The following is a 25,926-nucleotide window of genomic DNA, read 5'->3' on the forward strand; positions in this document are numbered from 1 at the left end:
CCAAGGTTTTGTCACAACAACACACACACATGCAAATATACACACAGTAAATAATTAATTAGCAGCGCTTGTTTGTAAAAGCCTCCAAAAAGCCCATCCATGTATATTTTATATATCTCACCCTAATACGTGTGTGAGTGCAGGTGTGTGTAATAATAATAATAACGATAATAATAATAACCATCAGATTTACATGGTGTTGCCAAGAAGGTGAAAGGTCACCATCTTTCCCTCCAATGTGGACATGTCCTGAATTGCAGAGTCCCAGTCAGTCCCAGCTGTTTGGATCTCGGTCACATCCCAAGTCCTCTTGCTGGGTGTCCCCTCTCCCCCTTTTGGTCGTAACCTCTGGGGGGGCCGCATTCGGACCTCCTCCAACACATCATCTATCACAGAATCCAACAAGCCTCAGCTGGACTCGTCTTTCCGCTTTAAAAAGGACCGCTAAGAGACCTGCTCCTGGGGGATTGTGGAATGTTTTTTTTTCTCCCCGACTTCCCGACTTCCCAGATACTTCATGAAATTTGACGTGTGTGTGGAGATCGTTGCATGAGTTGTGTCACGCTTGACCATTTTGTGTGAGTTGGAAAAGTTGCAGTCAGTAAGCAGAGAGACACTCTCGGGTTCCGATGAGAGAGTGGACGGACTTGGACATGAACTTCTCAGCGGGAGGCTTTCTCTCATCCTCCGACACTTACTGCTCGTCAGAGCAGCTACAGTTCTATGGTGAGGCTTCATCTTCTTCTTAATCATAAAAAATACATATTCTTGGATTTAGTTATGGGAGATGGAAGACAAAAGTATTAGCTCTTATTTTGTTTTTAAATTAGGATACAAAGTTGACTATTCAGTGAAAGTGAGAAATTGCACTCTGACCCTAGTGTGTGGTCTTGTGGAATTGTAACATGAAGGTGAAGTTTTGCTTCTACAAGACAATGAACTTAGTAAAAAATAAATAAAATAAGGTGCAATGTGGTGTTATGAAGAGATTTTAGGAAGTGTGTCCCAACAAAATGAGTAATTTTTTTTTAATTTTGTTCATTTTCTTTTGAAAATAACGTGTTCCTAGAAATCAAAAGAAGCTTCTCGACAAACAATTTTCCCCACAGGAAATAATGTAAACAGAACTTTGTAAAAAGTTAGTTAAAGTAGAAGTCAAGTCCAAAATTGTTCTTTGCAATAATATTTTCTATGTGATCCCATTCGTCTACCACAGGTGTCATACTCAAGGCCCGGGGGGCCAGATACGGCCCACCACATCATGTTATATGGCCCTCAAAGCCAAATCATGTTTATCGACTTCATGTTTCTTACTAAAATAACAAAATTGCAAATTGTCTTCACATTCAATCATGTTGCAACCATTTTTTTTTATTGCTAGTTGAACCATATTTTTGTTTCTACTGGCTTCGGATTTCAGAACTAGTTATCCATTAATTTGTTGTATACAGTATGGAGGGAAACACCCCTTTTCCAAACAGGTGCACGTCTCATCATTTGATGAATTGTATTTATTTGCCACGCAGACTCACTCAGGAAGGTCCGACATGCAGGAGGCAGCACTCCCACCCCCAAACATTTGTTGGCCCCCTGCCTACCCTCAGGGCTGGAGCTAATAGGGGGGAGGGGGGGTTGATGAGGGCGGGGGTGGGGGTGGGGTCAGATTGTTGTTGGCTCCCAAACATGTCAGATGGAAGGGAGGGATGCGAGGGGTGTTTAGAGAGTTTTCTAATGGTTTATAAACACTTTGGTCACATGATATGACACCCCCCCAATACACACACACACATACACATACACAAGCATGGTCCGATAACGACAAGAAACATCTGGTAAGAAACAGAAAGTGACAGAGGGGGGTGGTAAGACTACTACTGTAGCTGTAAATCCTTTGACTGATAACACACATCATCATTTATCTTCCCTTCAGCCCAGCTGCATTTTTAGGAGGTTGCCAATGGACTCAAATATTTTCTCACATGAGGCAGCACTTCAGACATCTTTAGAGTGAGCGTTGAGCAGACACTAAATGACATATGCAGACACCAAAATGTGGCCGACGTCACCGGGACCTCTTCAGCTGCATCCTGTTTCTGAAACCGTCACATGCTCTCAGCCATGACATATGTAGAAGAGTAAATTGCAACTAGAAATTGCTAGTTGCTTGGTAATTGTGTGGGTTGCTCCACAACCACCGAATCCCAAATCAATTCAAATGGCTTACTTACTAACTGTACTTTTGCCAAAAACATGTCATTGTCCAAAAAAGGAAAAATCCAATTTGATGATAATGGTAAATGGAATGCACCATATGTTGACCAAAGTGCTTTAGCCTCATATACACTTTTTGGAAAACATATCGGACTGTAGATGTGGCCGACGTCAACCTACAGAAAGATTTTCATTTTTAGTTTAAAATAACTTACCCGGTACTTAGTTTTTTTTTCTTTTCACTTTTTTTTTGTAAAGTTTTAAATTTATCTGTGTCGTGTCTGTCATATATCTCAGCTAGCTAGCTAGCGCTAAGCTAACCCTTGCGAGTCCTTGTCGCTCCAGTCCAGAGCGTTCAATTTTGCAATCTTCCTTTGCGCTGGGACGGCGTCAGAGGCTGACAACGGAGTAGCCCAACGACTAAGGCGTTGATACACTGCCCAGATGGGCTTTATTGACTGATTGCGTAACCGTTTAGTTTAATGCTAATTAGTTGGCTGAACGTTCCCATACACACACACAAACACTTCCGGAACGCAACGAACGTGACGTCACACGATGCTGTGCGCTGTCCGCACACGTTGCCTTCAATCCTTCCATCCTCATTCATATCCGAAATTTCTGATTCGGCATTCGTTTTTAACGGCTAATTCGCATCTCAATTCGAGTCACCACCTATTTGTGTTTCTTCTTCTAAACATGAAGCACACAACCTATTATAATTTGATTTCATTCTAAATAGTCACATATTTATTTTCTCGTTCAGACATGTTGGCTGACCCTCTGGGCTACCCACTGCCGGACCCTGACCTCCAGCTGCTCCCTTACAGCCCACATCAGTACAATCCAGCCAGTCTGTCCTTCCCACTTTACGGCTCTCCGTCATCCTCCACATCTTCGTCCTCCTCGCAGCCCTGCCACGCTCTCTATCATTTTGGCTCGGACTTCCTGGAGGGTCCATGTGATCGTGTCCCCACCGACCCCCAATGCTTGCCTCAGGGCCTCGGGTTAGCAGGCCTTCCTGTGGTACGGAGACCACGCGTGGGGTCCGTCGGGAGGATCCGAGGTCATGACGAGCTATGTGTGGTGTGTGGGGACAAAGCGTCGGGCTATCACTACAACGCTCTCACCTGCGAGGGATGCAAAGGTGACAGCTCCCGCATGACGCCGCCGACCGCCGTTGTTGTCAAGTGATGGAGTTTTCCCTTTCTCACCTGAATGTCGGCAGGTTTCTTCAGGCGGAGTGTGACCAAAAAAGCTGTGTATCACTGTAAGAGAGGCGGAGCCTGTGAGATGGACATGTACATGCGGAGGAAATGTCAAGACTGTCGCCTCAGGAAGTGCCGCGCTGTGGGAATGCTGGCTGAGTGTGAGTAGATGGGTATTCCACTGATGACACACAAGCCAATTACCATAGGTTAAAAAATAAATAAATGTATTCCTGTAAAGCAGGGGTGCTCAAGTTTGGTCCTCGAGAGCCACTATCCAGCCTGTTTTCCATGTTTCCCTCCTACAGCACAGCTGGATCTAATAATCAGCTAATTAGCAAGCTTTGCAGAAGCCTGATAACGATCCTGATCATGAATCAGGTGTGTTAGTGGAGAGAAACATGGAAAACAGGCTGGATAAGGGGCTCTTGAGGACCCAACTTGAGCACACCTGCTGTAAAGTATTACTCTAAGACACTGTAAAATGTAATTGTTTTCATGCTCTGTGCAAGTCTAGTGCAAAGCGCAGTCTTTCTTTTCGGATTTTCCTAGACTTATCACATGTAGAACTGGGTGAAAAGGGGCATTGCAGTCCCGTCCAATCGTAGCTATATCCCTCATTTGCCTTGGGTGGTCAGAGCACACGCCGAGCTTGACGTTAGCATTCACCACACACGTCCGCTTGCGCTGCCATCAAATCCACCAAAATCGCATTACATCACCTGCGCCACCAGTTAGTTGTGGTTTTACCGAGTCTCAAATATAGTCAACTTTTTGTAAACAAATTTGCAGATGTGCCAGGGGACGTGTAATAGAAAACGACCTCGGTCTGTGGAACGCCTAGTGACTCACAGCATGGTCGACCAAATTCACAGACACGCTAAATTAGACTTAAAAAATAAAACATTTAAAAATGAAGATGCGCTGTTTTACGCCAAACACGGTCTACTTTCTGTGAGCAAAATATCAGGTGCGTTGGGGGTGTGGCAGCTATAGATTAGACTCGTGCCTCCGCCAGAATTAAGTTTTCTGTTTTTACATCCAACGCACAGGTCCCAGTCAACCAAAATAGGGCCCGATCACTCAAACGAAAAAAAAAAAGGGGGGGGGGCTGTGCTTGGAATAAAATTTATTGTACACAAAAGTTGAATCAAAATTGTACCTAAATTAAAGTTTAAAATCATACAGTTCTTAAAGATTAAACACAATTATGTTGTAGCAGGAAATGATATACAACTGAAATGAACTGGTGTAGTAATTCTTCCGCTTACCGCTAGTGGGAGACAAATGATCAAAATTGGTAAATCACTGAAAGGTCAACCGTGAATTTTTTAAAAAAGTTTTATTTTTATTTTTTTTATGGGGATTGAAAAGTTGCTAATGCCCGTGTCTGTTGGTAAACGGAAAATGCAGACTCATTGCTGCAAATTGTTGTATGATATAAAGTGAATGCTGGGGAGTTTTGGAAAACAGTGTCAAATTTTTGGAGAATTTTCTAACATTATTAAGAATGTTGAAGATGTTGCAGAATATATAGTACAGTGTACCTGCAGAATGTTGTTGTTGCTGACTGTTGGCTAAAGCTGCCCAATTTTAGAAAATATTGTAGAATGTTGTACAATTTTGAAGAATGTTGCTGAATATAAGATCAATTTGAAGAATTTGGGAGAGTGTTTATGAATGTTTCAGATTCTTGAAAATGTTGGAGAATGTTGAAGAACGTGTAAGACGGAAAATATTGTAGAATGCATTAGGTATGCATTATACTGCAGGGAATGCTGTAAATGTAGGAGAATGTTACAGAATTCTACGTGCATCATAGCATTTTGGAGAATGACGACGAATGTTGTATAATTTTGACAGTTTTGTTGAAGAATGTTGCGAACTGTATCGGATAGTGTTGATGTATGTTGTAGGAGGTTGAAGACCATCGCAGAAGTTTGGATTCTGTTGTGGAGATGAAAGAATGTTAGAAAATGTTTTCAAGCTGCAGAACATTGAGTGTTAGCGGAATGTTAGTCAAGATTACATAATTTTAATAATAATAATAAAATATTGCATGTCACAGAATTTTAGGCAAATGTAGGAGAACGTTGCAGTGCAATGTTGAAAAATTGCAGTAGGTTTTCAACTTTAAGAATTTTGGAGGGTGTTGCAAAGTGTCACATATTTTTTGAAGAATATTAAATAATGTTGAACATTTTTGCACGATAGACTATCAGAGAATGTTGTAGAACCTTTAAAAATGCCACAGAATGTTAAAAAAAAATTTGTACCTGGGCTTTAATGCAGCTATGAATACCATCACGGTCACGTGGCAATTATAGAAAAAAATCCAACATGACACAAACATGAAAAATGAAAATCAAAGGCATTATATTCAACAAATATGTTGATTATTAAATATGAACGTGTGTGGATCACTACGACGTGTTTTGCGAGTCGAACCGCTGAAGTTGAAATCTGATTGGTTAAAAGAAACAGTCCCATTAGTAACTTATAGTTATGGTTTAAATGACATTGGCCAGCAGAATGTTAGCGAATGAGGAAGAAGGGATAGTAATGAATTCCTTCATCCTTTCCACAGGTCTTCTGACGGAGGTTCAGTGTCAGTCCAAACGACTGAGGAAAGGAGGAAGAGCAAGAAGACGGGAGGAAGACGAGAGCGCTGACAGCAAGCAGGTCAGCTCCACCAGCAGACTACACGGACAGGTACGAAATTACGAATGGATGCTTCATTTGTCTACTGGGGAGCAGTCTTGTAATGTAACACAGTACAAATACTGTACCTTTTTAGAACTGTTATGAAGCTGGACTCCATTTTGTTATTCTGAATTTCTGGGAACTTTCACTTGAATAAACGTAAGCTTTTACTTTGATACATTTTCCCTTAACCACATTTGTTACTAGTCACTACAAAAACAAGAAGAAATTGCTTGTTGATATAATACCTGAACCACAGAGCACTAGCGAGTCCCGCGATTTTAATTTATATTAAACCCTTGTTTAGGCACATGGCTAACGGCTAACATGTGCTAGCTAACTTTGCTCATTAGTCAACACGCAAATCTTTAACTTAAGTATACCATTAAGCTAAACTAAGTAAAACAATGAAACTAACCAAAACAACAACAACCTTCTAACCAATTTTAATTTTCCTGTACATATACTATGTACATCATATCAGAATTTTTTTTTTGATACTGGCACAACAAATGTCAGATACTTCTACAGTATTCTACAAGGTGACCATAACTTCTACCAACGTTATTTTGTGTCAAGATATCTATACTTTCAATTTCTGTGGACTCAAAGTTTCCAGTATTACGGCCAGTGTTAACTATTTGATGATTTTGCGCCACCAGGTTGTTTCATGCACATTAAGCCGAGAACAGAAGCACACAGTGGACAAGATGGTGGAGGCTCATCGTGCTTGTCGAGCTGAGTACAGCGACCGCTGCAGGGTGACGACACCACATCTCGTCCAAAAGCAGCCCTTTTTTTGTGTGTGTGCTCTTCTCACCTTTTGTTTGTGCTTAGATGTTTGATTGGCCGTGTTCACACGAAGGGGAGGGGCTTTCGGAGATTACGCCTCACCTGCAATTTGCCAGGACGGTGCCTGGTAAGATGCTCGAGAAAGTTGCAGGAATATTATTCGTAAATATTGTTGACTGTGGGAGAAAGTGCAAACTTGTCGTACTTTATTGTCGATGAACATTTTTTGGGATCTGAGTTATGATAAATGTTAAATCCAATGGCTGGTTTTCCACTCAGGTTTGGACTTGCTGGACTTGTCAGACCAGCGCTGCCTCTTGTCCGCATCTTCACTGGACCTCATGTTCCTGCTGTCCGCCCAAAACTTCGCCAGCAACCCGACTGCTAAGCCTGCTGCAGGTGAGAACACAAGTCGAGACCAGTTGGACTTCACTAGGGTGGGCCAGTGATTCTCAAAGTGTTGAATGCAAAGCATTGGTTACTGATGTTTTCTTTCATATATCAAATTTATTTTATATATTTACCTATAAATCAAGCTTTTAGTAATAAACCCGATATCTATAATGTTTGATGAACATTTGGGGCTACCACACTGCACTGCACTTTGACGTTTGTCATTATAATTTTTTTTTTTGTGTGTGTATATTTTTATATATTATAATAATTTATATTTAATTATTCATTTATATTTATAGTGTGTATATCACACTCATTTCCAATTGTCTCTTTTTCAGCACTGCAGTTTTTCAGCACGCCAACACACAGCTGTCAGAGATTTGGCGGTTCAAAAGACAATTTCCAAAGTGAATATCAGTCACAAATTAAATTCATTAGTGGCAGACCAAAGAAAGTCAAAAGAAATGTGTGTGTGTGTGTGTGTGTGTGTGTGTGGACAGGACACAGCGAGGATCTTCTGGGCTCCGTGCTCAACTTCTTTCACAGCATGCTGGCGCTTCAGGTGACGGAGGTCGAGTACACCCTGCTCGGTGCCACCGCTCTGCTCTGCCCAGGTCAGAATTATAATCTGAACAATTACTGCCATTTGCTGTAAATTGTGGATTAGAGTAAAATAAATTGACCTCTGTTAGGACTACAGTGAACCCCTCACAAATATGCCTTATCATGTTATTATTTTTTTGGTGGGGTTTGGGTGGAGGACCTATGCTAAATTATTTGCTAAAAAGCTCACTTAGTCTAATAAAATTTTTAATTAGTTACCAAGCAATTATATGTTGTCCATTTACAACTCAATTATTTTTTTTATTTTGTGGTCTAGTTCCACTTTAAGCCACTAGGTGGTGGTACAATATTGTGTTGACCTGTAAATTCAAAAGAAGAAGAAAAAACAGGAAGTACTTCAAGCCGATAGGCCAAGACTTTTGAAGCCACGAGGCTGCCATATTACCCCTCCCAAGAAACGTTTCTCAGCGTACGATCCTATACATTTATAGTATCGAATTTGAAGAACTTTTGAGACCGTACTTAATAGATTTATCGTATCTTTGTTTAAATTAAAGAATTATACCTGTAATTCAACAAAAGACGCCTCTGCCAAATCTAATATTGGGGCGTAAGGAATTAAGCGATAAAAGAAAAAGGGGGTCTTCAAAGCAGCACATATGGCCTACCGTTCACTTGTTTAAAAAAAAAATAAAAATAGTGACCAGAGGTGAGTTTACCATTGTGCTTGAGGTGATCTTCTGGTGCGTCCATCCTGCAGACAGCACGTCGCTGTTGGCCGCCAGCTACGTGGAAAAAATGCAGGAGCTGATCCTGGACCTGCTGTCTCGCGTGTGCGGGACCCAGACTGGAGTGGCGGGAAGCGGGCCGCGGAGGTTCGGTCGTCTTCTGGGCCGGCTGACGGAGCTTCGGACCCTCCGTCACAACTACCTCCTCTTGACCCGACCCAACTATGGACCCTGATGAGGGATCAAGCGCAAGATCTCTTTGTCTTTTGACCAGCACTCAGATCACCTGCGTTGGCTTCTGCAGCTCTGCTAGTACATTCCAGTACTTTTATAGATTCCTTCTCGAGCATGGGTGGGTAAAGTTTGGTCTGCAGGCAACATACGGACCACTCAGATTTTTAGTCTGCACCACAGAGCACTTATATGATTGAGTCCTATCATATTCATTACATTAATTATCCCTTTAGAATGTATTGTATTTATTTTATTCATTTATGTCAGGGAGGGGGCAACTATGCTGGAGGGGGTCATCGGTCACAAATGAATCAAGTAGCCATTCAGAGTGTGGTCGCCCGCGGACCGCCAGGTGCCCATCACTGGTTTAAGTACCGGTAATTAAATAATGGTTAATTGATTCATTGAAAATAGTAACATAAAAAAATACTAAAATAAACAAATAATTGTACTATATTTAATTCATTCAGATGTTTATAAATCAATTACATTTAATGATAAAAAAAATTAAATTAAAACAAAATAGTTATTTTATCTTTAAAGTATACAATATTTCATACACTTGACATTTACAGTATGTAGTTTATAAAAAGGATCAAATAATTGGTTAGTTGGTGATAATGGCATTAATTTGAAAAATATAAATAAAATAAGAATGCAGTATTTCATCACTAATAGAAATAATATTACGGATATGAATTCACTTTTAAAATTGATTTATTAATTACAACCAAATTAATTATGATATATTTAAAAATAAGAATAGTTTTATCAAATTGAGCTACACATGTAACATTTCTTGTTGAAATAATTTGTTGCTTATAACAATTTTTGAGAATAATACAATTAAAAATGCGATTTTTTTGTTATGAAAATTAACCTGCAATATACCATACATACAGCATAAAAAAATATATTAAAAAAATTAATTATAATAAATGAATTACAAATAATAGAATAAATTATTGTTGATAACTGGTTTATCTGTTAATTTTAAAAACCAAATGTGACCCTTGAGCACAAGTTTGCCAACCCTGATGGAGAAGAATCATTTAAATTGTGTGCGTCCTCAACCCGTAGCCATTGAAACAAACTCAATGCCTCCGGTGCCACTTGATAGCAACTCCCTTTAGTATGGCAATTCTACAGTACGGTTTGATGACAAGATCCATATCATAACGAGTACGACATGATCAGGAAGCTGCCCGACTTCGTCCAGCCATCCATTTTCTACAGCCATTGTCCTGATGAGGCAGATGAGGGAAGTGAAGCGAGCCCCAGTTGCAAGTTACACCCTGGAGTGGTTGCCAGCCAATCATAGGGCAACTCCATTCATTTGTCTTTGGCCATTAAGCTCAGCATTCTCACACTATTTTCAAAACTGCCTTCAATTGAAAAAGATCACAAGCCACAGTTAGATATTCCAAAAGGTTTTAATAGAGCATTTCTTTCCCCAAAATGAGGAATTATGGATTCAAACAAAGTATTTGGTGGGTAGAAGAAAATATGCACAAGCTTATGAAGGTGTAGGGTTTTAAATTTGATAATACTAATAATAAATATTTGTGTTGGGATGGGCGCCATGTTGAGAGCAACAATCCATGTGCATATATATCCCTGACGTCAGGCTGCAAACTCACAATTTGGTAAAATTCACATTTTTTCTCTCACAAATCTAAACTATTGGTCAGTCTACACAGTGTGGGTGTTATTTTTTTTAGTATGATTATTTAAAAAACAAATACACAGTGTTCCCTCGTTTTCCGCTGGGGTTAGGTTCCAAAAAATACCCGCAATAAATGAAATCTGCGAAGTAGATAGCTTTATATTTTACATTTATTATAAATATTTTAAGGCTTTAAAACCCCTCACCACAGTTTATATACACTTTTCTCATTAAGGCATTTACAATTCCTCACATTCCGCTCTCGTTTAAACATTCTCAATGTTCAAACCTTCATAAATTTGATAAAATAGGTACATTACTTAAAAAAAAATGCCTGTAAAATTGCACAAGGGAACACTTATTGATAAAATCCAAGTGTTGAAAATGGCTTATTCTTGCGATGTTAATGGTTGACTAAACATGTTTTAAGGATTCTGCCCGACGTCAGTGATATTTATCTGCTAAAATGTTTATTATTTTAAACCACTCAATTTGTTTTAAATATAATTGCTTTTACCAATATAATTTCATTTCTATAGTTTTGTCTTTCATAAATAAATAATTTCTCTCTTGTATCAAAAGAAGAGAATTCATAATTGTGAACAATGGCTCATTCATTGTGTTCACTGACACTCACATGCACGCGCGGACGCACACACACACACACACACACACATACAACGCAGCAAATCCGGAACAAATCCTCCACAAATATAAACCGCCTCGCCTCACTCACGTTGCCCCTTGTGGCTTGATTGAATCGAGCAACACAAAGTCACCAAGACTTCATCTTACAAACATAATGCACACTAAGTGTACCTTTGATATGTACAAGAGTATTTCATAAAAGATTAAAAGTGTAAAAAGCTATTGTATAAAAGATGGCAGTGATCCATTCATAGGTCCTCCGCACTTGGTATAAATATTGTTTCAAAGTTCATCGTCGCACACAAACACGCCGCAGACTTGATTTGCAGGACGTACAGTAGAAGCGGACACACGACTCTGGGGGGCCATACATGAGGTTGGCGGAGAGGGGCGGGGCATGTCGGCAGAGGCTCTACAGGAAGTTGGAGGTGACGAAACCTTGGCTGTGGCTCACTCTGCTCTGGTGGATCATGGCGCGGTCGTACGCCACCTGCACAGACTTGCGCAGGCTGGGCTTGCGGCCCTCCATAATGCGCAGCTTGTCCGCAGTGTTGTCCACCCCCAGGGGGGTCACCTTGTCACGTGTGAGCCACTGCCTGTGGGTACAAGGACAGATGTGTGAAAAAAAATTAAGAACGTGGCGCCATCTGGTGGACCAAAGCACACCAACGCTCGGGCCGCTTTTGTACTTTTCTCCTGATTGATACCTTAGTGCATTAAAGGGGACGTCAATCCTAAACATTTCTTGACAATAATATGTTATACGTGGCCTCACTAGTCTAAACATGACATTCTGATTCATATTACATCTGTGGAATAGGAGTTATGAAGCAAAATCTGGCTCCGGGGGCAGCAATTTTGCTTAGTGCTTAAGGCAGCAAATAATCACAACTCACCTGTTTTCTGAAGCTAAGCTGTGATTGGTTGTTACCTGCGATCTGAGCAACTGTGATGTCATTTTCACAGCAAGTGGCAAAATGGCCGCCTTCTAATGTTGATAAAAACGGGTGGATTTTGCTGCTTAACTAATATTCTACTTACGCAGTATTAAACAGAATACTGTACCATATTTAGACTAGCAGGGCTGCATAGAACATGTTAGTGCCAAGATTTTATATTTTGGGGTGGGGTTAATGGAGAATATATAATTAACTCATTCACTGCCATTGACGGCAAAAATTCATTTTAACTATTACTATTAGTTTAACATTTTTTCCACTTTTGTTAAATAGAGTATTAAAACCTAAAAACATTTTTTATTGTACATTTAGAACAGATATAAAATTTGTGATTGACTTAAATTTGAAAAAAGATAATTAAAAAAAGAAAAGATTATTAAAAAATTTGTTAATTTTTATTTTATTTTATTATAATTATTCACATGACTTCAATAGTTAACTCACAATTAATCACAAATGTTGTATCTGGTCTAAATGTACAATATTTTTTTCCCTAGGTTTTCATACTCTTGTTGACAAAAGTGGAAAAAAATGTTAAATTAATTGAAATAGTTAAAATGAATTTTTGGCGTCTATAGCCATCAATGGCAGTGAATGAGTTAAAAATAATTTGAAAACATTTTTCCAAGTGTGTAACAACCTGGTATCAGTACTTAGAAGGTTGGTGACTCCTGATTTAGTGTATGAATCTTTACATCTTTTATACACAAATACATATTCTACATATACCGTACTTTTGTTTCATAGTTTGACAGCCAAAATCCCTCTTTCCTAATTGTGTTGACGTCCTGTGAATTACTGCCATCTTCTGTCCACTGGTGGTAATGCACCAAAACTATCTGCCAAAGTAGTCATGCATTAACACGGATTGCATATTAAAGAAGGCAGCAAGAATGCACCAAAGGTATATGCCAACCGCTAAAAGAAAGTAGAAGAAGAAATGGAAGCAATAGAAGAACTGTAGTCACGGCAACTATTGTGTGATATAACAACGTGTATGTGCTGCTGCCATTAGCAAGGACTTACTATTTACTTCACTAACAGGCGCAATTAGTGACCAGGATTCTCCCTTTGACCACAACGCGACGTGAGATTCCAGTTAAGGTAAGCCATTTTAAACTAAAAAGAAAACTTTCCATACATGGAAGCAGACATTTGGTCCAACCGGAACTTGCTTGTTGCCGTCAGCACCAGGGATGGGTGGGTACCTTTCACATTTGAACCGGTACTGTTCCAATTCTCGGTACCGGTACTCAACGGTACCAATTTTTGGTACTTTTGTACTCTCTTTTTTATGTTATTTATTTATTTGAGTGGTAATAAATGTTCGTCATTGTTTATTTAAGAGTAATATTAAAACAAATGAGCCACATAGGAATAGCAAAAATGAAGGTATAATATTTTACAATTACTGAAGTCTAATTAATACACATGCATTAATATTAGGAAAAAAGTGTGAAGCAAAGTTTTGTGCAATGTACAGTTAAACATTACCAGTAAATATATAAATTAATAATTGATGTTGTCTTTGTTTCTTGTGCAGTTGTTTTTCAAGAACGTAAAGCCTGCCGCACCATGAGTTTGAAGTTCGAAATATAGCAACAACAAAAAAAGGACCGTCGGAAGAGGACATAACGTGGACAAAGAGAATAATTGGGTTCAAATTAATCATCCGACGTGGTCTGTAATGCTCACTATATTTTGCTCACAAGCTTTATTGTTCCAAATTACAATGTATATTTACCATAAAGATAAAGTACCTTCCAACATGATTCGATTTGGAAGGCGGACCTCTCGGTTTCAGGTGTACTGCACCTGTAAAAGGCGGTTGACAGCCCGATGGCGCCGGCACCTCCCGCTAGCCGTGCACTGATTGCAATGAACCGGGGACATTGCCATCCTCCACTTGGCGCCGAGGCTGTCATACTTCAGAAACTGGATTTTGTTTGGCTTGGCGCCGCAAAAAATTCTCGCTGGATTTCAAACCAGGAAATGTATTTTTAGCGGGTGAAAACCAGCGCGAGTAGGCGACGTCAATGTTGCGTTCAAGTGCGGCATGGAAAATCATCAACTCTTCTACTCCTGCACAATCCCAATTTAGAATGGCATGCTTCCGAACCGAAACATGGCACCGTTGTGATTTGACGTGAATCAGTGCTCGGAAGTACCGACCCAAATCGGCCCACGCTACAAAAAGTAGCGTCTTGGGTTCTATCGATCTTATCGGAATACGTGTCTCACCATGTCCGCTTGTTGTCGAAGAAGAGCACCAGGTAGAGTCTCTGGCTGCTCTCCTCCTGCCTCTGCTCCCCCAACCGGAGGACATCTTTGGGCGGGACCGGGATGGGCACGCCATTGAGCAGCAGGCCCTCTTCCGGCATCTCCGGGTCGATGATCTGCAAGCAGCTTGCAGTCAGCCAGACTGATGACGAGAATGCTGACAAAGATATTGGAGTCTGTCCTACCAGGGCGGGATAGGAGGGATATCCTCGACATTTGGCCCAAACCAAGTCGAGAGGCTCCAGCTCGGTCTCATCCTCAGATGTTTGGCCGCCATTACCTACGGTTAAGAATAAAACACATGCATTTACTGTGCAGAGATGGAAAAGTTGAGCGAAAAGAAAATGGACGCCCACCAGTGTAATCACCGTCTCCGTTGATTATTTCCAGGAAGGCAACTTTGGAAAGAGCGGGTTTCCCCAAGCTTCGTTTGGGTGGCGAGGCGCTATAAAATAATGTGTCGCATTAGTCCAACAATTCGGTCTGACGAGCAGACAATGACACACGATGCTTTTACATTTCTTTGTGGAGGACCGGACAGGGGCTGTATTCGGAATCGGACCCGCCGTCTTTATGCTTGTCGAAGCCATTGGTCAGTCCTGAAAGCACAGGAGAGCGATGTCGGACACTTAACTTCTGTTGACCTTCATCATGGGTACAGCTGGCCCAAAATGGCCGCCACAACACAACGCAAATCTACAATGCATTTTGGGACGTGGCAGACATTTTGTGCTAGCTGTATCCATGGTGAACATAAACAAAGCTGTTTAGTCACGTGAGCGGAAGGCAGATCAAGATAGAAGCAAGAAAGGGAAGGCGTTTTTCCACGGAAACGTTAGACCCCCAATCTTGGCAAACATTTTCACCAGCTAGCTCATAGTGTGGCCGAAGGTGAAACCCGGGCAGACGCTAATGGCTGGGACTTGGCTAACCTAGCATTAGCTTCGGCTGAGGGACTGCTTTGAAAGGCCTCCACTGCTTACACCAAGGTTTACTTTTTTTTTTTTGCCTGTTTGTGTGCACCTGCTGTATGTCTTTTGGTGTTGATTGATTCATTATTATTACTACTACTATTGCAGTACAAACGGCAGATTTTAATACACTAAACTGCAGCGAGATCACAAGCATGAACACAATTCCAGTGTTCAGCTATAATCCCCCCCCCAGCAAAAAGGCTACCTAATATCACTATCATAAGCAGTTCTCATTTTCAGTCGGGCCGGGCCATACCGAGGGCTAATTTAGAACAAAAAGGCACATACAATGTGCGACACACAGTCAATGATGTTTACTTGTCACAAGAAAATGCAACAGAGCCTTCCGTGGCCATGCCAGGCTGCTAGTGAAATGAGAACTAGGTTTCACTTTTCCGATATAATAATCAAAATTTGCATAAATCTGACGAAAAGGCCCCCAAATAACAACATAAACGCTGCAACCCTGGTGAAGATATGCGGTTCAGAAAATGGACAGATGTATAAAAACATTTGTAGAATCCTGAAATAGCAAAGTGGTAGTTTATCTTCCAAACATGAAAAAATGTTTCCACCTAGTTTTGATATATTCAAAAGCCCCGAGAAAAACAAACCGACCTGGATCCAGCTCACAATCTCAACAACTAATTTATCTGTGGGTCATCCAAATCTGCTGTGGTTAGATGCTGTGCACATCCTGTGACAATTATAGGTATAGTCCTTAGGGGTGGGAATCTTTGAATGTCTCACGATTCGATTCCGATTTTTGGGTGTGTGATTCGATTCAGAATCGATTTTCGACTAAGAACGCTTTTTGATTCAAAATGATTTGATTGACAATGATTTTTTGCTTCAATTTATAGATGTGCAAGGGATTGTAAAGATCTACTCCAGTCTGACTCGCTAATGCTGATTAGCGCGCTACTCGAGGCACTTTTATTACTCAAATGAACCGCTCCACGCTGCAAAATAAAACAACTTTTATTGGAATTACTTGATCATGACTTTTTCCTTCTACTTTCTAATGTGGCTACAACTTAACAGTGTATCAGACCGCGTGGAACCACACTGTCCCTAAGTGGCCAAATCGGGTACAACATGAACAGCACTCCCAATAAAGGCACACACAAACAAAGGAAGACATTATAAAATAATTTAAATAAAAACAAATTTGGGACATTTAAAATCGATTCTGAATCGTACTAAATGAGAATCGATTTTTTTGGGCACACCCCTAATAGTCGTATAAGTACATATGTTGTACTTAATGGTGCACATTGTACAGCAAAATGTGTTATCTGTATTATGCCTATCCCTGATTTGTGTACTGCGAAGGGAGTAAATACACTTTTTGTGTCAGTCCCGCCCCTTTCTCACAAGAACTGGCTTGAAATGTGTATCTCACATAATTTTGTTGGCGCGTCATTTGTTAAAAAAAAAAAACAAAGGTAAAAAGCTTCTTACCACTTTTCATGCTTTGAGTCAGCAGCATTCTGTCCAGTTCTCCATCTGAGCTTACGTCTCGATTCGGGGTCCATGGGTCATTCAGGCAGGGGGGTCCTATGGCTTTCTGAGGGGTTTTGGTAGGCGTGGACAAAGGAGTAGTAGAGGGGGTGTTGGGTGCGGAGGGTGAGGTGCTTGTGCTATCATCCTGCGAGCCCTTCCCATTCGGCAAAGCATTGTCTCTGAACATCTTTGCACCATTTTTGGCCTTTTTGAACAACACAGAAGTCCGTCGCCCAACGCCCCCAGCGAGGGGCCTTGTGGGGGTGCTGAGGTCGGGAAGGCCGTTGGCCACCGCCTGCCCCTCGTTGTGCAAACTCGGCGGTGGCGACGTCTCCTGGGCTTTAGTGCAACCGACACGTTTCGCATCGCTGTCCGCCAGGCCGCAAATGAGCTTCCGGCGTTTGCAGGGCCAGCCGGAGAACGGGGGCTCTTTCGTGATCGGCCGCAGCGTGGGAGGCTCCAGGGGCGCGTCTCCCGTTCGTGGAGGAGGGGCCGGCCCAGTTGGTTCCAGTGTTGGGGGCGAAGTGGATTTCAGGTCTTCTGCAAGAGAGGAGGAAACGTGAAATTCACTTTCACTCTGCATGTACTTCATGAAATGGCCACTGAGTATGTCGTGTGATGTGGTGGTGTCGTAGTCACACTGGAGAAATGGCGTCTTGTCTGTGGTCCAAAATTCTACCCAACACTCTAACCACAGCACAAAGAGACTCGAGCTTCAGTGGAACCTCAGAAGTCAAACAGCCACCAGTAGGACGTTGGGCAACTTCATATTTGTTCCAATTTAGAATGCATTTTTCCCCTTAGGACGTGTATTTAGATATCATCTGTTACTCGGTTAAGCTGTCATAAAATACTTTAAGTAACATTTTTACATTCTTAAAAAATAATGTAACAGCCGTAAATTTTGCCCAAATTCAAAACCGCACGACCACAATGGCGCTTGACTTTATGGAGGTTCCACTGTATTCTGGGGGGGATGGAACATCATACACACTCACACACGATATTAAGATGTGTGAAGAATTAACATTGCCCTCACAACTGTCCACCAGCACCATCGTACCGGGGCTGGCTGGATCTCCATGCTGCTTACTGACCCAATCAGTTTCATCCCGCCCTCCTCTTAGACTCCCATGAGCCCGTCCCAACCAGAAGTGGGGTGACATGGCATGGCTGTACAGTATGTTGCCAATGGAGAGTGGGTGAGTCCATGAGAGTGATGTGTGGGAGAGCAGAGTGCACTTTGGAGAGAGGAGTTGTGAGGCAGCCGAGGCTAACGAGACTCTGTGGACCCCTACTTACTAGACTGGAGACAGTGGGGTGGTTGGGGTTGGTGCGTGGGGGAGACCCTGGCTCAATTACCTGAGGACAATGTGCCGTTAGCTCATGTTCACAACTGGTCTCATTCAAACAAAAGAGGGTTCAAAGAGTGGGGTGGGGGGGCAAAAAAAAAGCACATGCACTGGCAAGTTCTCTTACATGCCCGCTTTTGATCACTAACCTTTGTCTGACGTTGAAAGACCGTTTTCTGCCTTGATGTCGCCTGCCTTGTCGTCGTCGTCTTCCTCCTCCTCCTCATCTTCATCGCTGTGTTCTTTTAGACGGCCGTTGTGAAGGCTGTGGCGGTGCGGACCCTGCCGGAAGCGAATGTTGTTGATCTCGCGGCGGAGCAGGCGCATGCGTCGCGTGCGGGCAGCGCTGCATCGCGTGGAGCTGACAAAGTCCAGCTTGTCCAGCAGCTCCTTCAGCTGCTCCTCCACGCTCATATGGAGCCGGTTATCCGGGTTCAGCACGCTGTCCACTGGGCAGAGAAAAGTGAGCTCGCTCAAGCGCCTTCCTTGACATGTTCTTCATATGGGTCCCTGAAAGGTTGAACGTTTTGAAGTTTGTAACCTCTGGATTTGACCAACATTTTGGGGAATATTGTGCCGAAAATATACATTTAGGACATTGAAAATGTATTTTGTATCAATACAAGGCATCAGCACGCCTCCCTACAACTCAATTCATGAAGCATCAAAGGATGCTATGCTTTCGGGAAAATATTCTCAACGTGAGAAGACTGACTTTGCACCAGAAGTTACTGTGACGCAAGAGGAGTAACTTAAAGCAGTTAAGACTCTTAACCTACTTTTGTCTAGCGTAACCACCCTTTATAGGTAAAGCAAATAGTCATGCAGTTACTGGTTTCATTTCCATCACTTTCGACTGCCTATTTTTTCCCCACCCATTCTCGTCTGCGCTTCCTTTACCAACTTTTTTTGTCAGGAGTTGTGCACAAGCCAAGAAAAGCGGAAGAAAACGCTCGGATAGATGTTTGTGCTGTTTGAAAAAGAGCACAGAGTGATGACATAGAAGGCTGTTAGCTTTTCACACGAGCCTTTAGCTAGCTGGCAACAGGGAGGATAGCGGCCATATGTGCTTGTCACTAGTGATTAATAGGTAGATTGTTGTACTATATCTGTGTATGTTTTAATGTCTTACATTATGGTGGGGGATTGCGGTGGGTGATTCGTATCGTACAGTCGGAAGCCACATTCCATCATAACACAACAACATGGTGAGTGACAAAAAAAAGTGAGTGCCTTCTGCTTTTAAATTTTACTTTTACGGTCATTTATGATTCCCCTGTAAATGTGTCTGCGCACAATAACATTTTCATGTTATTGCAAAAAATTTGACGTCACTTGCGACATGTTTACATGGCAAGTTTAAATATTAAAAAATGTCTAAATGCGCTCTTATTTGTGCATTTGTACTTCTCACTATATTGTATTGAAATTGATAGCGAACCACAACATTTAGCATACACTTCTGATATATACACTAACAAATTTGCTGAAATTATCTTTAATGAAGTTATTATACTTGGTGTCCGTGGTCACCACGTTGGTGACCGCTGACCTAAAGAATCAAAATTGAATTGAATCACAACCTAAAGAATCAGAATCTAATCGAAATGTGAGATTCTGAGTAATGCCAATTCCTAGAAATTCTGATATCTCGACTCAATTTACTTCCAAATTGACATACTTAGAGTGAAGTCAGAGTCTGTTTAATTTAAAAAAAAAAAAAACGCTGAAATACACAAAGAAAGCCACAACTTATTCTGTTGTATGTATAGAAATAGGTAGACATACAGGTTTACAGTTAGTGAACCTTCTGGGAACTAATGGAAGAACATTTAACTGTTCTTTAAGTAAATGTTGCGAGCATAGATGGATGAACAAAGATGTATTTACAATTAATAACTTACACATTTTTGACAAATTAAGTGACATTGGATCATTTCCCGCTGCAAAGATTGTGCCATGATTAGGGAATCAGTGCATTAGGGGGTGATTTAATTTTAGACTTGTGGAATAAAGAACTCATGACATTAACAATGATCGATTGTTATTAATGTATTAGCCTGGTTAAAATCTGCTTGTATGACAATAATGTCCATTGGTTATTTTGAACATCACCTGTATCAAACGCCGGGCTATGTAATCAATGATTCAAAATAGAACTAATTGGAAGGTGACCAGCGCCACAGAACTGATTGTGGTTGACGTTGAGGGCCCGCTGTGTAGAAAACAGAAAAAACTCCTGCATCATTACCATCCTCCCATGTGCAGCTGTCAAATTCTGGCTTCTGCGGTGACTCGGGTAGGTGCATGCCGGTCTCCAGCTCCAGGCCCAAGTTGCTGGCTTGTCGTTGGGCATGGCGCAAGACGGCTCCCCCAAGGTCCCGGAGACGCAGTGCGGCGCGATGAAAGATGGTGTCCTTACTGTTGTACAGGAGGCAATTGGACACCACCAGGTTGAAGTCAACCTCCAGATCAGCCACAGAACGGTAGACATGATTTTCTATCTTGGAGCGCATCGTCGAAAAGTCCATTGGATGACTTATGAACTCCATGTAGTCTGGTACCTGGGGAGCATTCGTCGGTAAGTTAATAAGCAAGATCAGCATTTTTTCCTTGGGACACATAAATGTATTCCTTAATCTCACAAAGATATCTGGAACACATGTATGCCTTCTCGACATTTTTAGAATGTCTGACCTCTTTGATGTTGACTGCTTCTGCAAAGATCTCAGCCGTGTCCTTCTCCTGCAGTTGGTCCATCGTTGAACGGAGCAACAACAACATCGGGGTCAACTGCAGCTCCAGAGCTGCCTGATGGACTTTTATCTGCAATTGTTAAATGGGCAAGTGACTGTTGGTGGAAGGTAATGCGCATCTGTAAACAAGCTCTTGTCTAACAAGAGAAGCAACTTGAAAAGTCAAATAAATACATTCATAAATGTACTCTGTCAACTTCAACCATTTAATAAATGCCAATTGCACAAATGTATACATTTTCGATACCACTTATTCTCACTAAGGTTGCTGGTGAGCCGGGGCCTATCCCAGCTAACTTCGGCACACCCTAGACAAGTTGCCAGTCAACCGCAGGGCACACAGACCAACAACCATTCATATCCACAACCAATATTTTCACAAGAGAAGTAAGCAAAGGACAGAGCAGGTATATGCCATTATGATGTCTTACTTTTGTTGATTTATTAATCAAATGGCTTCACTGTAATTTCATTCACTTTAAATATTTTCAATACCTTAAAAAAAAAAAGCACAGTAGTAAAATTCAAGCAATCCATGGAAGTGCCAATATTTTAGGCTCAAAAAGTATATTCATATATTGTACTTTGTCAAAGTACATGCCCATTTAGGCTGGCTTTACAATATTGTTCGGGTGAAAACTGTGATATGCATCATGGCAGCATAGAATTAAATAAATAAAAAAAATGCATGGGACTGAATCGGAATCAGGCCTCTTCCATGACTTAAATTGGATATTAAACATGGCAACATCAGCGTAAACGCGAGGATCTGATCAAAATACTGACATCTGATGTTTACACACCTGCATCTACCCAAACACATTCCATAAAACATTACCGTAAATTAAATCTAAATTTGTCGTATTTGGATAAGTGGTTCAGATAACGGATACATAGAATTGATTAAAGTACTTAACTGCTGATGGCAAACAGTGGAGTCATGTCCAGTTTACCTGCATTTACCGATTAAGTTGAAGCAGCAGCCCAGGCAAACTAAATGCCATGTCATGTTTTAGAATTATTTGTTTACTTCCTTAACATGTCTAACTGCATTTTGGATACCTGGACATGATGAGTTTGAATGTGCTCAGTAAATAGTGATATCTGAAATGCTCACTCCAAAAGGCACGTAAAGAGACACTGATAAGCTCTAAACCACGTACACCAGACGTACAGTGTAAATCCAGCCTTACATAGCCTTGCTCAATATTACCTGTTCTCGTTTGAGTTTTTCCCTTTTACGGATGAGCTCCACCAGCAGCCTGGCCTTTTCAAGGTCATGTCGAAGCTTCTGCCAAAATCTCAAAGCATCTCTGGCTGCAGATACTTGTTCACTAACCACCTCAGGCTACAAAGTAAAATATATAATAATAAAAAAATGGTTTATACAAATGTCATCATTGGATAAACTTTACATCCCAGAAACATCCCATACGTTTTAGAATATTACTTAGAATGTCAAGAAAAATTGGGGAGGCGATGAGGGGGTATAAAGTATAAGGTCGAGTCCCAGCCTGACCTGTTCAGTACTCCGTTGGGATTGGACATTAGAGTGTAAACGGCGGACCAGTGGCACACCATTTCTGGACTGACGCTTCAGTAACCAGTAGCTATGCAACCTCTGCATGAATTGGCTCTTCTTTTGGAAGACAATACCTTTGCAGATGGCATTCAACCTGGAGAGCAACAAGAGATTCAAGTTGATACGTTTTCATTTCCACGGTTTCGACCGTGATGGATTTGTAGAAGCTATGATGTAGAGAAACATGCCCCCCCCCCCCCCCCCGTTGGGTAGTTGCATCCCTGGTTAATGGGTGTGGATAAGGTGAAATCAAATGCTGAATATTTTGGTTCACAATATTCATATTTTAAAAGGACTATGTATGTATGTATGATGCTTATATCACCCAAGATGACATACCGGTACACTAAGATATACCTGCTTGTGGGAATTTCAGGCACTATCACTTGCGGCGAAGCATTTTTCAGTGTTGTGGAGCCCGTGTCCTTCTTCCCTTTCTTTTTTTCCATCTTGTCATCGCTCTCAGACTTCCTGCCTTTTTTTGGCGTCACGGGACCATCCGTGTACGCACTCCGTCCTCGACTGGCCCTGCCTCTGCTGCCCACCACGCGTCCTTCGCTCTCCTCATCAGAGATGCCGTCTTGGCCCGCAGGTGAATGAGTCTCACAAAACGCCGTCTTCTTGACGGAGAATGTGGTCCCATTGACGTTTGTCTCTCGTACCGGGTCAATTTTCATAAACAGACCTGCACGCTGTGCGCAAGTGACATGAAAGGCAGTGTAACAGTTGGCCTTGTGACACTGGATTGATGCCCCGCGACCTTTCTGCTTGCACAGGTAGCAGGTAAGCTTCCAACGTGCGGGGGGAATGTTTTTGACACCTTCCACTGGTTCCAAAAAAACAGTATTGGCAAAGCACACTTCAGGGATCCAGATAGCGCAAACTACATGCGCCCAGCGGCCATCACTGGTTTGCTTAAAGGCGCCGCCTCTATTGGGGCACAGCACACAGTCAACGGGTTTTTGAGGGGACTGGAGGCAGCAGCGGCACAGCCACTGACCCTCGGGGATGTAGGGAACGCCGTAGCATTCCTGGTGCACGGCCAAGTTGCAGGCGTCACAGAAGAGGATGACGTTGCTGTTGAGGCACTCGTCGTCCAGGCACACGCAGCAGAAAGCGTCGTCGTCAATGGCGTTCTGAGAGGGCACCCGAATGCGCGCCTCCTGGTAGGCCTCGTCCTCGAGGCGATCCACCAGGAGCTCAAACGTGTCTGCCGATAGCATGGCGCAGCCCTGCGCTGTGCGGCCGGCATTGACCATCTCCAGCCAGGCTGAGTCTTCCTCGTCCATGTCGTATTCTGCCAGAGCTTCCTGTTCCTCGGCCGAATGTTCGATATAGCGGTAGTATGCTGTGGGCAGAGGAGGTGCCTCCACATGGGTGAAAGTGTCTACAAGGCGAAACGAAGGCTCAGGGAGGGGTATTAAGTGATTGTGCGTTGCATTTAACTTTTCCGGCGTTTGTGGTTGAGGGCGGGCGCAGTGTTTTTTTGAAGGTGGCGGAGACTTGAAAGATAGACATTTAGAGTCTTTCCGGCGGCCACGGGGCGTGATGGGTTTGTTGACAATCTGCGTAGCACTGACGGGAGGCGATGGCTGCTCACTGTTCTCTTTGTTGCTATTACACTCACTGATGTCCTGCGCCATCATTTCGTCTTCAGTGATAACGGCTAAGGGCTCCAAAACAGAGATCCGGTGAAGCCGGCCATCCAGCTCCACTTCCACAACCTTTTGCGCCTGGGAATAGCTAAGTGTTTCTCTGCTCGGAGATGCGTTGAGACTGTACGGGGATGGGGAACGCTGGCGGGCACCAACGCCACAACCACCAACTGCTGTCCTCTTGGACTTCCTGTCATCTTTGCCACATCCCAGGCCCACCAGGCCTTTCCGACGTGGCTTCCTCATAGGCCACTGATCACACGTTCCCTCCTGTGGAATACAAATGTAGCAAAACAAGCGCCATAAGGCATCTGAACACAAATGAGAACAGATCTATTTTTAATGATAAATGAATGGTTGGTTGTCCACGCAGGCCAGTGGATGACATACAAGGTAACAATTTTAAATCATGTAAACATATAAAATATTAATTACTTCTACACAGTGTGTTATATGTAACCAATTTGAATTTACAAAACTTATGTTAAGACAATAAATATATATATACTGTACCCTAGAAAATAGAAAAAACTTTTTTTCCCTCCAATATACAATGAATTACTGATAACTTACTCCTTACTTTTTTGTTTGGACGAGGTTTGCCGAGGACAACAACATTTAAAGTTAGAATCATTTTCGTTTACAGTACTGTAACTTCAACAACAGAACGCCTTGCCGAAATAGCCAAAACGCAGAGGCAGTCAGCCTATCAGCTTTCAGGAATACTTGATTGAGGCACCCTTAGCCAATCACCTCGGAGAAAGCCTCAGCCTCCTACAGTACTCTCTCCTTATTTCAGGAATACATTGTCAGCCATATTTACAGTTTTAAAACACTATAATAAGAACTTTATACCTTACTTTCGCCGTTGTTATTTTGAAGCATGGTCTCACGCCCCTTTTGCGTGAGAAACGCGTCGTGACACTTATCCAGAGCGGTTGTATAACATTTTTATTTACAGCTAGCTCGGCTGCTAACTTTGAAAAATAGGCTGTACTAACCTAAGGTTTTATTTTTTTACGCTGACACGGAAAGAACTAAACACATCGTCGCTGTTTAGTAGGCATTTAAAGTTTATTAAGTGACTACTGATTAAAATAAAACACTCTTACCTATTATGTTAATTGAGTGACACAGTAGCTCCACAGCCGGCGGTCTGAGGCGTTTCTACAGAAATGGTTTCCACCTAGCCTGTGGTCTTACTTGCTGGCCTCCCGTAGCTAAAAGCTAACTTGTCTGAGCCAGCTACAGTTTGTTGGTACAACCGGTATGTGTCGTTATTTATTAACGCGTTCGTCCTTTCGTAAAACGGAGATTAAGGAGTTGGGGACTAACGCCCATACACCCAACGAGCATACGATTGACATATCTGCAATTATACTATAGGAGTATCTAATGTCGACCTAATTTTGTGGGTTAGCCTCCTCCGGCTAGCTTTACGAATCCAGGCTAACGCCATTGGTTTTACCACATAACATCCGGGTATGTCTTTCAAAATAAAATTGCTTTTTAAACGAAACGCGAATAACTCGTGAATTTCCTTTTTTCTATCATTCATCGTTATTCAGAAAGTGGTTTTACTTTCATATACCACATTATTATTGTAATCGTAATGAATTGTGTAGTTTAACAGGGTAAATACTGATCACCTAAATTATATTTACTAAACTCACTAAATGTTTAATTTCCGGTTTGTCTAATATTGTACTACT

General features: G+C 41.9%; 2 protein-coding genes and 1 long non-coding RNA gene across 5 annotated transcripts; 2 read left to right on the forward strand and 1 right to left on the reverse strand.

Moving 5' to 3' along the window:
• Nucleotides 1-233: 233 nt before the first annotated feature.
• nr1h5 (nuclear receptor subfamily 1, group H, member 5) lies at nucleotides 234-11,105 on the forward strand. Of its 2 annotated transcripts, none has more exons than XM_077578361.1 (10): nucleotides 234-726; nucleotides 2,978-3,358; nucleotides 3,440-3,580; nucleotides 6,007-6,131; nucleotides 6,785-6,883; nucleotides 6,960-7,041; nucleotides 7,194-7,313; nucleotides 7,649-7,717; nucleotides 7,811-7,924; nucleotides 8,639-8,839. In XM_077578361.1, exons 1-10 carry the CDS (start codon nucleotides 630-632, stop codon nucleotides 8,683-8,685), a joined length of 1,275 nt encoding a protein of 424 aa, XP_077434487.1. In that variant the 5' UTR covers nucleotides 234-629; the 3' UTR covers nucleotides 8,686-8,839. The 2 variants fall into 2 exon arrangements, with proteins under 2 accessions (XP_077434487.1, XP_077434479.1); XM_077578353.1 differs by having other exon boundaries at nucleotides 240-726; nucleotides 8,635-11,105.
• On the reverse strand, nucleotides 10,251-25,917 carry brpf3b (bromodomain and PHD finger containing, 3b). 2 transcript variants are annotated; one of them, XM_077578339.1, is made up of 13 exons: nucleotides 25,327-25,917; nucleotides 22,917-24,484; nucleotides 22,497-22,653; nucleotides 22,191-22,325; nucleotides 20,919-21,047; nucleotides 20,473-20,785; nucleotides 18,371-18,670; nucleotides 16,828-17,406; nucleotides 14,907-14,988; nucleotides 14,746-14,834; nucleotides 14,575-14,669; nucleotides 14,351-14,505; nucleotides 10,251-11,746 (listed from the first exon to the last, which is right to left on the reverse strand). In XM_077578339.1, exons 2-13 carry the CDS (start codon nucleotides 24,458-24,460, stop codon nucleotides 11,563-11,565), a joined length of 3,762 nt encoding a protein of 1,253 aa, XP_077434465.1. In that variant the 5' UTR covers nucleotides 24,461-24,484; nucleotides 25,327-25,917; the 3' UTR covers nucleotides 10,251-11,562. The 2 variants fall into 2 exon arrangements, with proteins under 2 accessions (XP_077434465.1, XP_077434456.1); XM_077578330.1 differs by having other exon boundaries at nucleotides 16,828-17,409.
• On the forward strand, nucleotides 18,992-21,210 carry LOC144059360 (uncharacterized). Its single transcript, XR_013295639.1, has 2 exons — nucleotides 18,992-20,802; nucleotides 20,909-21,210. It is a non-coding gene; the product is annotated as an uncharacterized LOC144059360 (long non-coding RNA).
• Nucleotides 25,918-25,926: the final 9 nt, after the last annotated feature.

This window comes from Vanacampus margaritifer, chromosome 1 (genome assembly GCF_051991255.1).
Source record: "Vanacampus margaritifer isolate UIUO_Vmar chromosome 1, RoL_Vmar_1.0, whole genome shotgun sequence".
NCBI classification, from domain to species: domain Eukaryota; kingdom Metazoa; phylum Chordata; class Actinopteri; order Syngnathiformes; family Syngnathidae; genus Vanacampus; species Vanacampus margaritifer.

What these genes read in the sequence shown, in the direction of transcription:
- brpf3b (XM_077578330.1), bottom strand. Translation starts at nt 24,460, where the DNA reads ATGAGGAAGCCACGTCGGAAAGGCCTGGTGGGCCTGGGATGTGGCAAA. An exon ending in AAAAACTCAAACGAGAACAG is followed by an intron (nt 21,048 to 22,190) that starts GTAATATTGAGC and finishes TAACAATTGCAG; the next exon opens with ATAAAAGTCCATCAGGCAGC. An exon ending in TTCGACAACAAGCGGACATG is followed by an intron (nt 11,747 to 14,350) that starts GTGAGACACGTA and finishes TTGTACCCACAG; the next exon opens with GCAGTGGCTCACACGTGACA.
- nr1h5 (XM_077578353.1), top strand. Translation starts at nt 630, where the DNA reads ATGAGAGAGTGGACGGACTTGGACATGAACTTCTCAGCGGGAGGCTTT. An exon ending in ATTTGCCAGGACGGTGCCTG is followed by an intron (nt 7,042 to 7,193) that starts GTAAGATGCTCG and finishes TTTTCCACTCAG; the next exon opens with GTTTGGACTTGCTGGACTTG. An exon ending in CACCGCTCTGCTCTGCCCAG is followed by an intron (nt 7,925 to 8,634) that starts GTCAGAATTATA and finishes TCCATCCTGCAG; the next exon opens with ACAGCACGTCGCTGTTGGCC.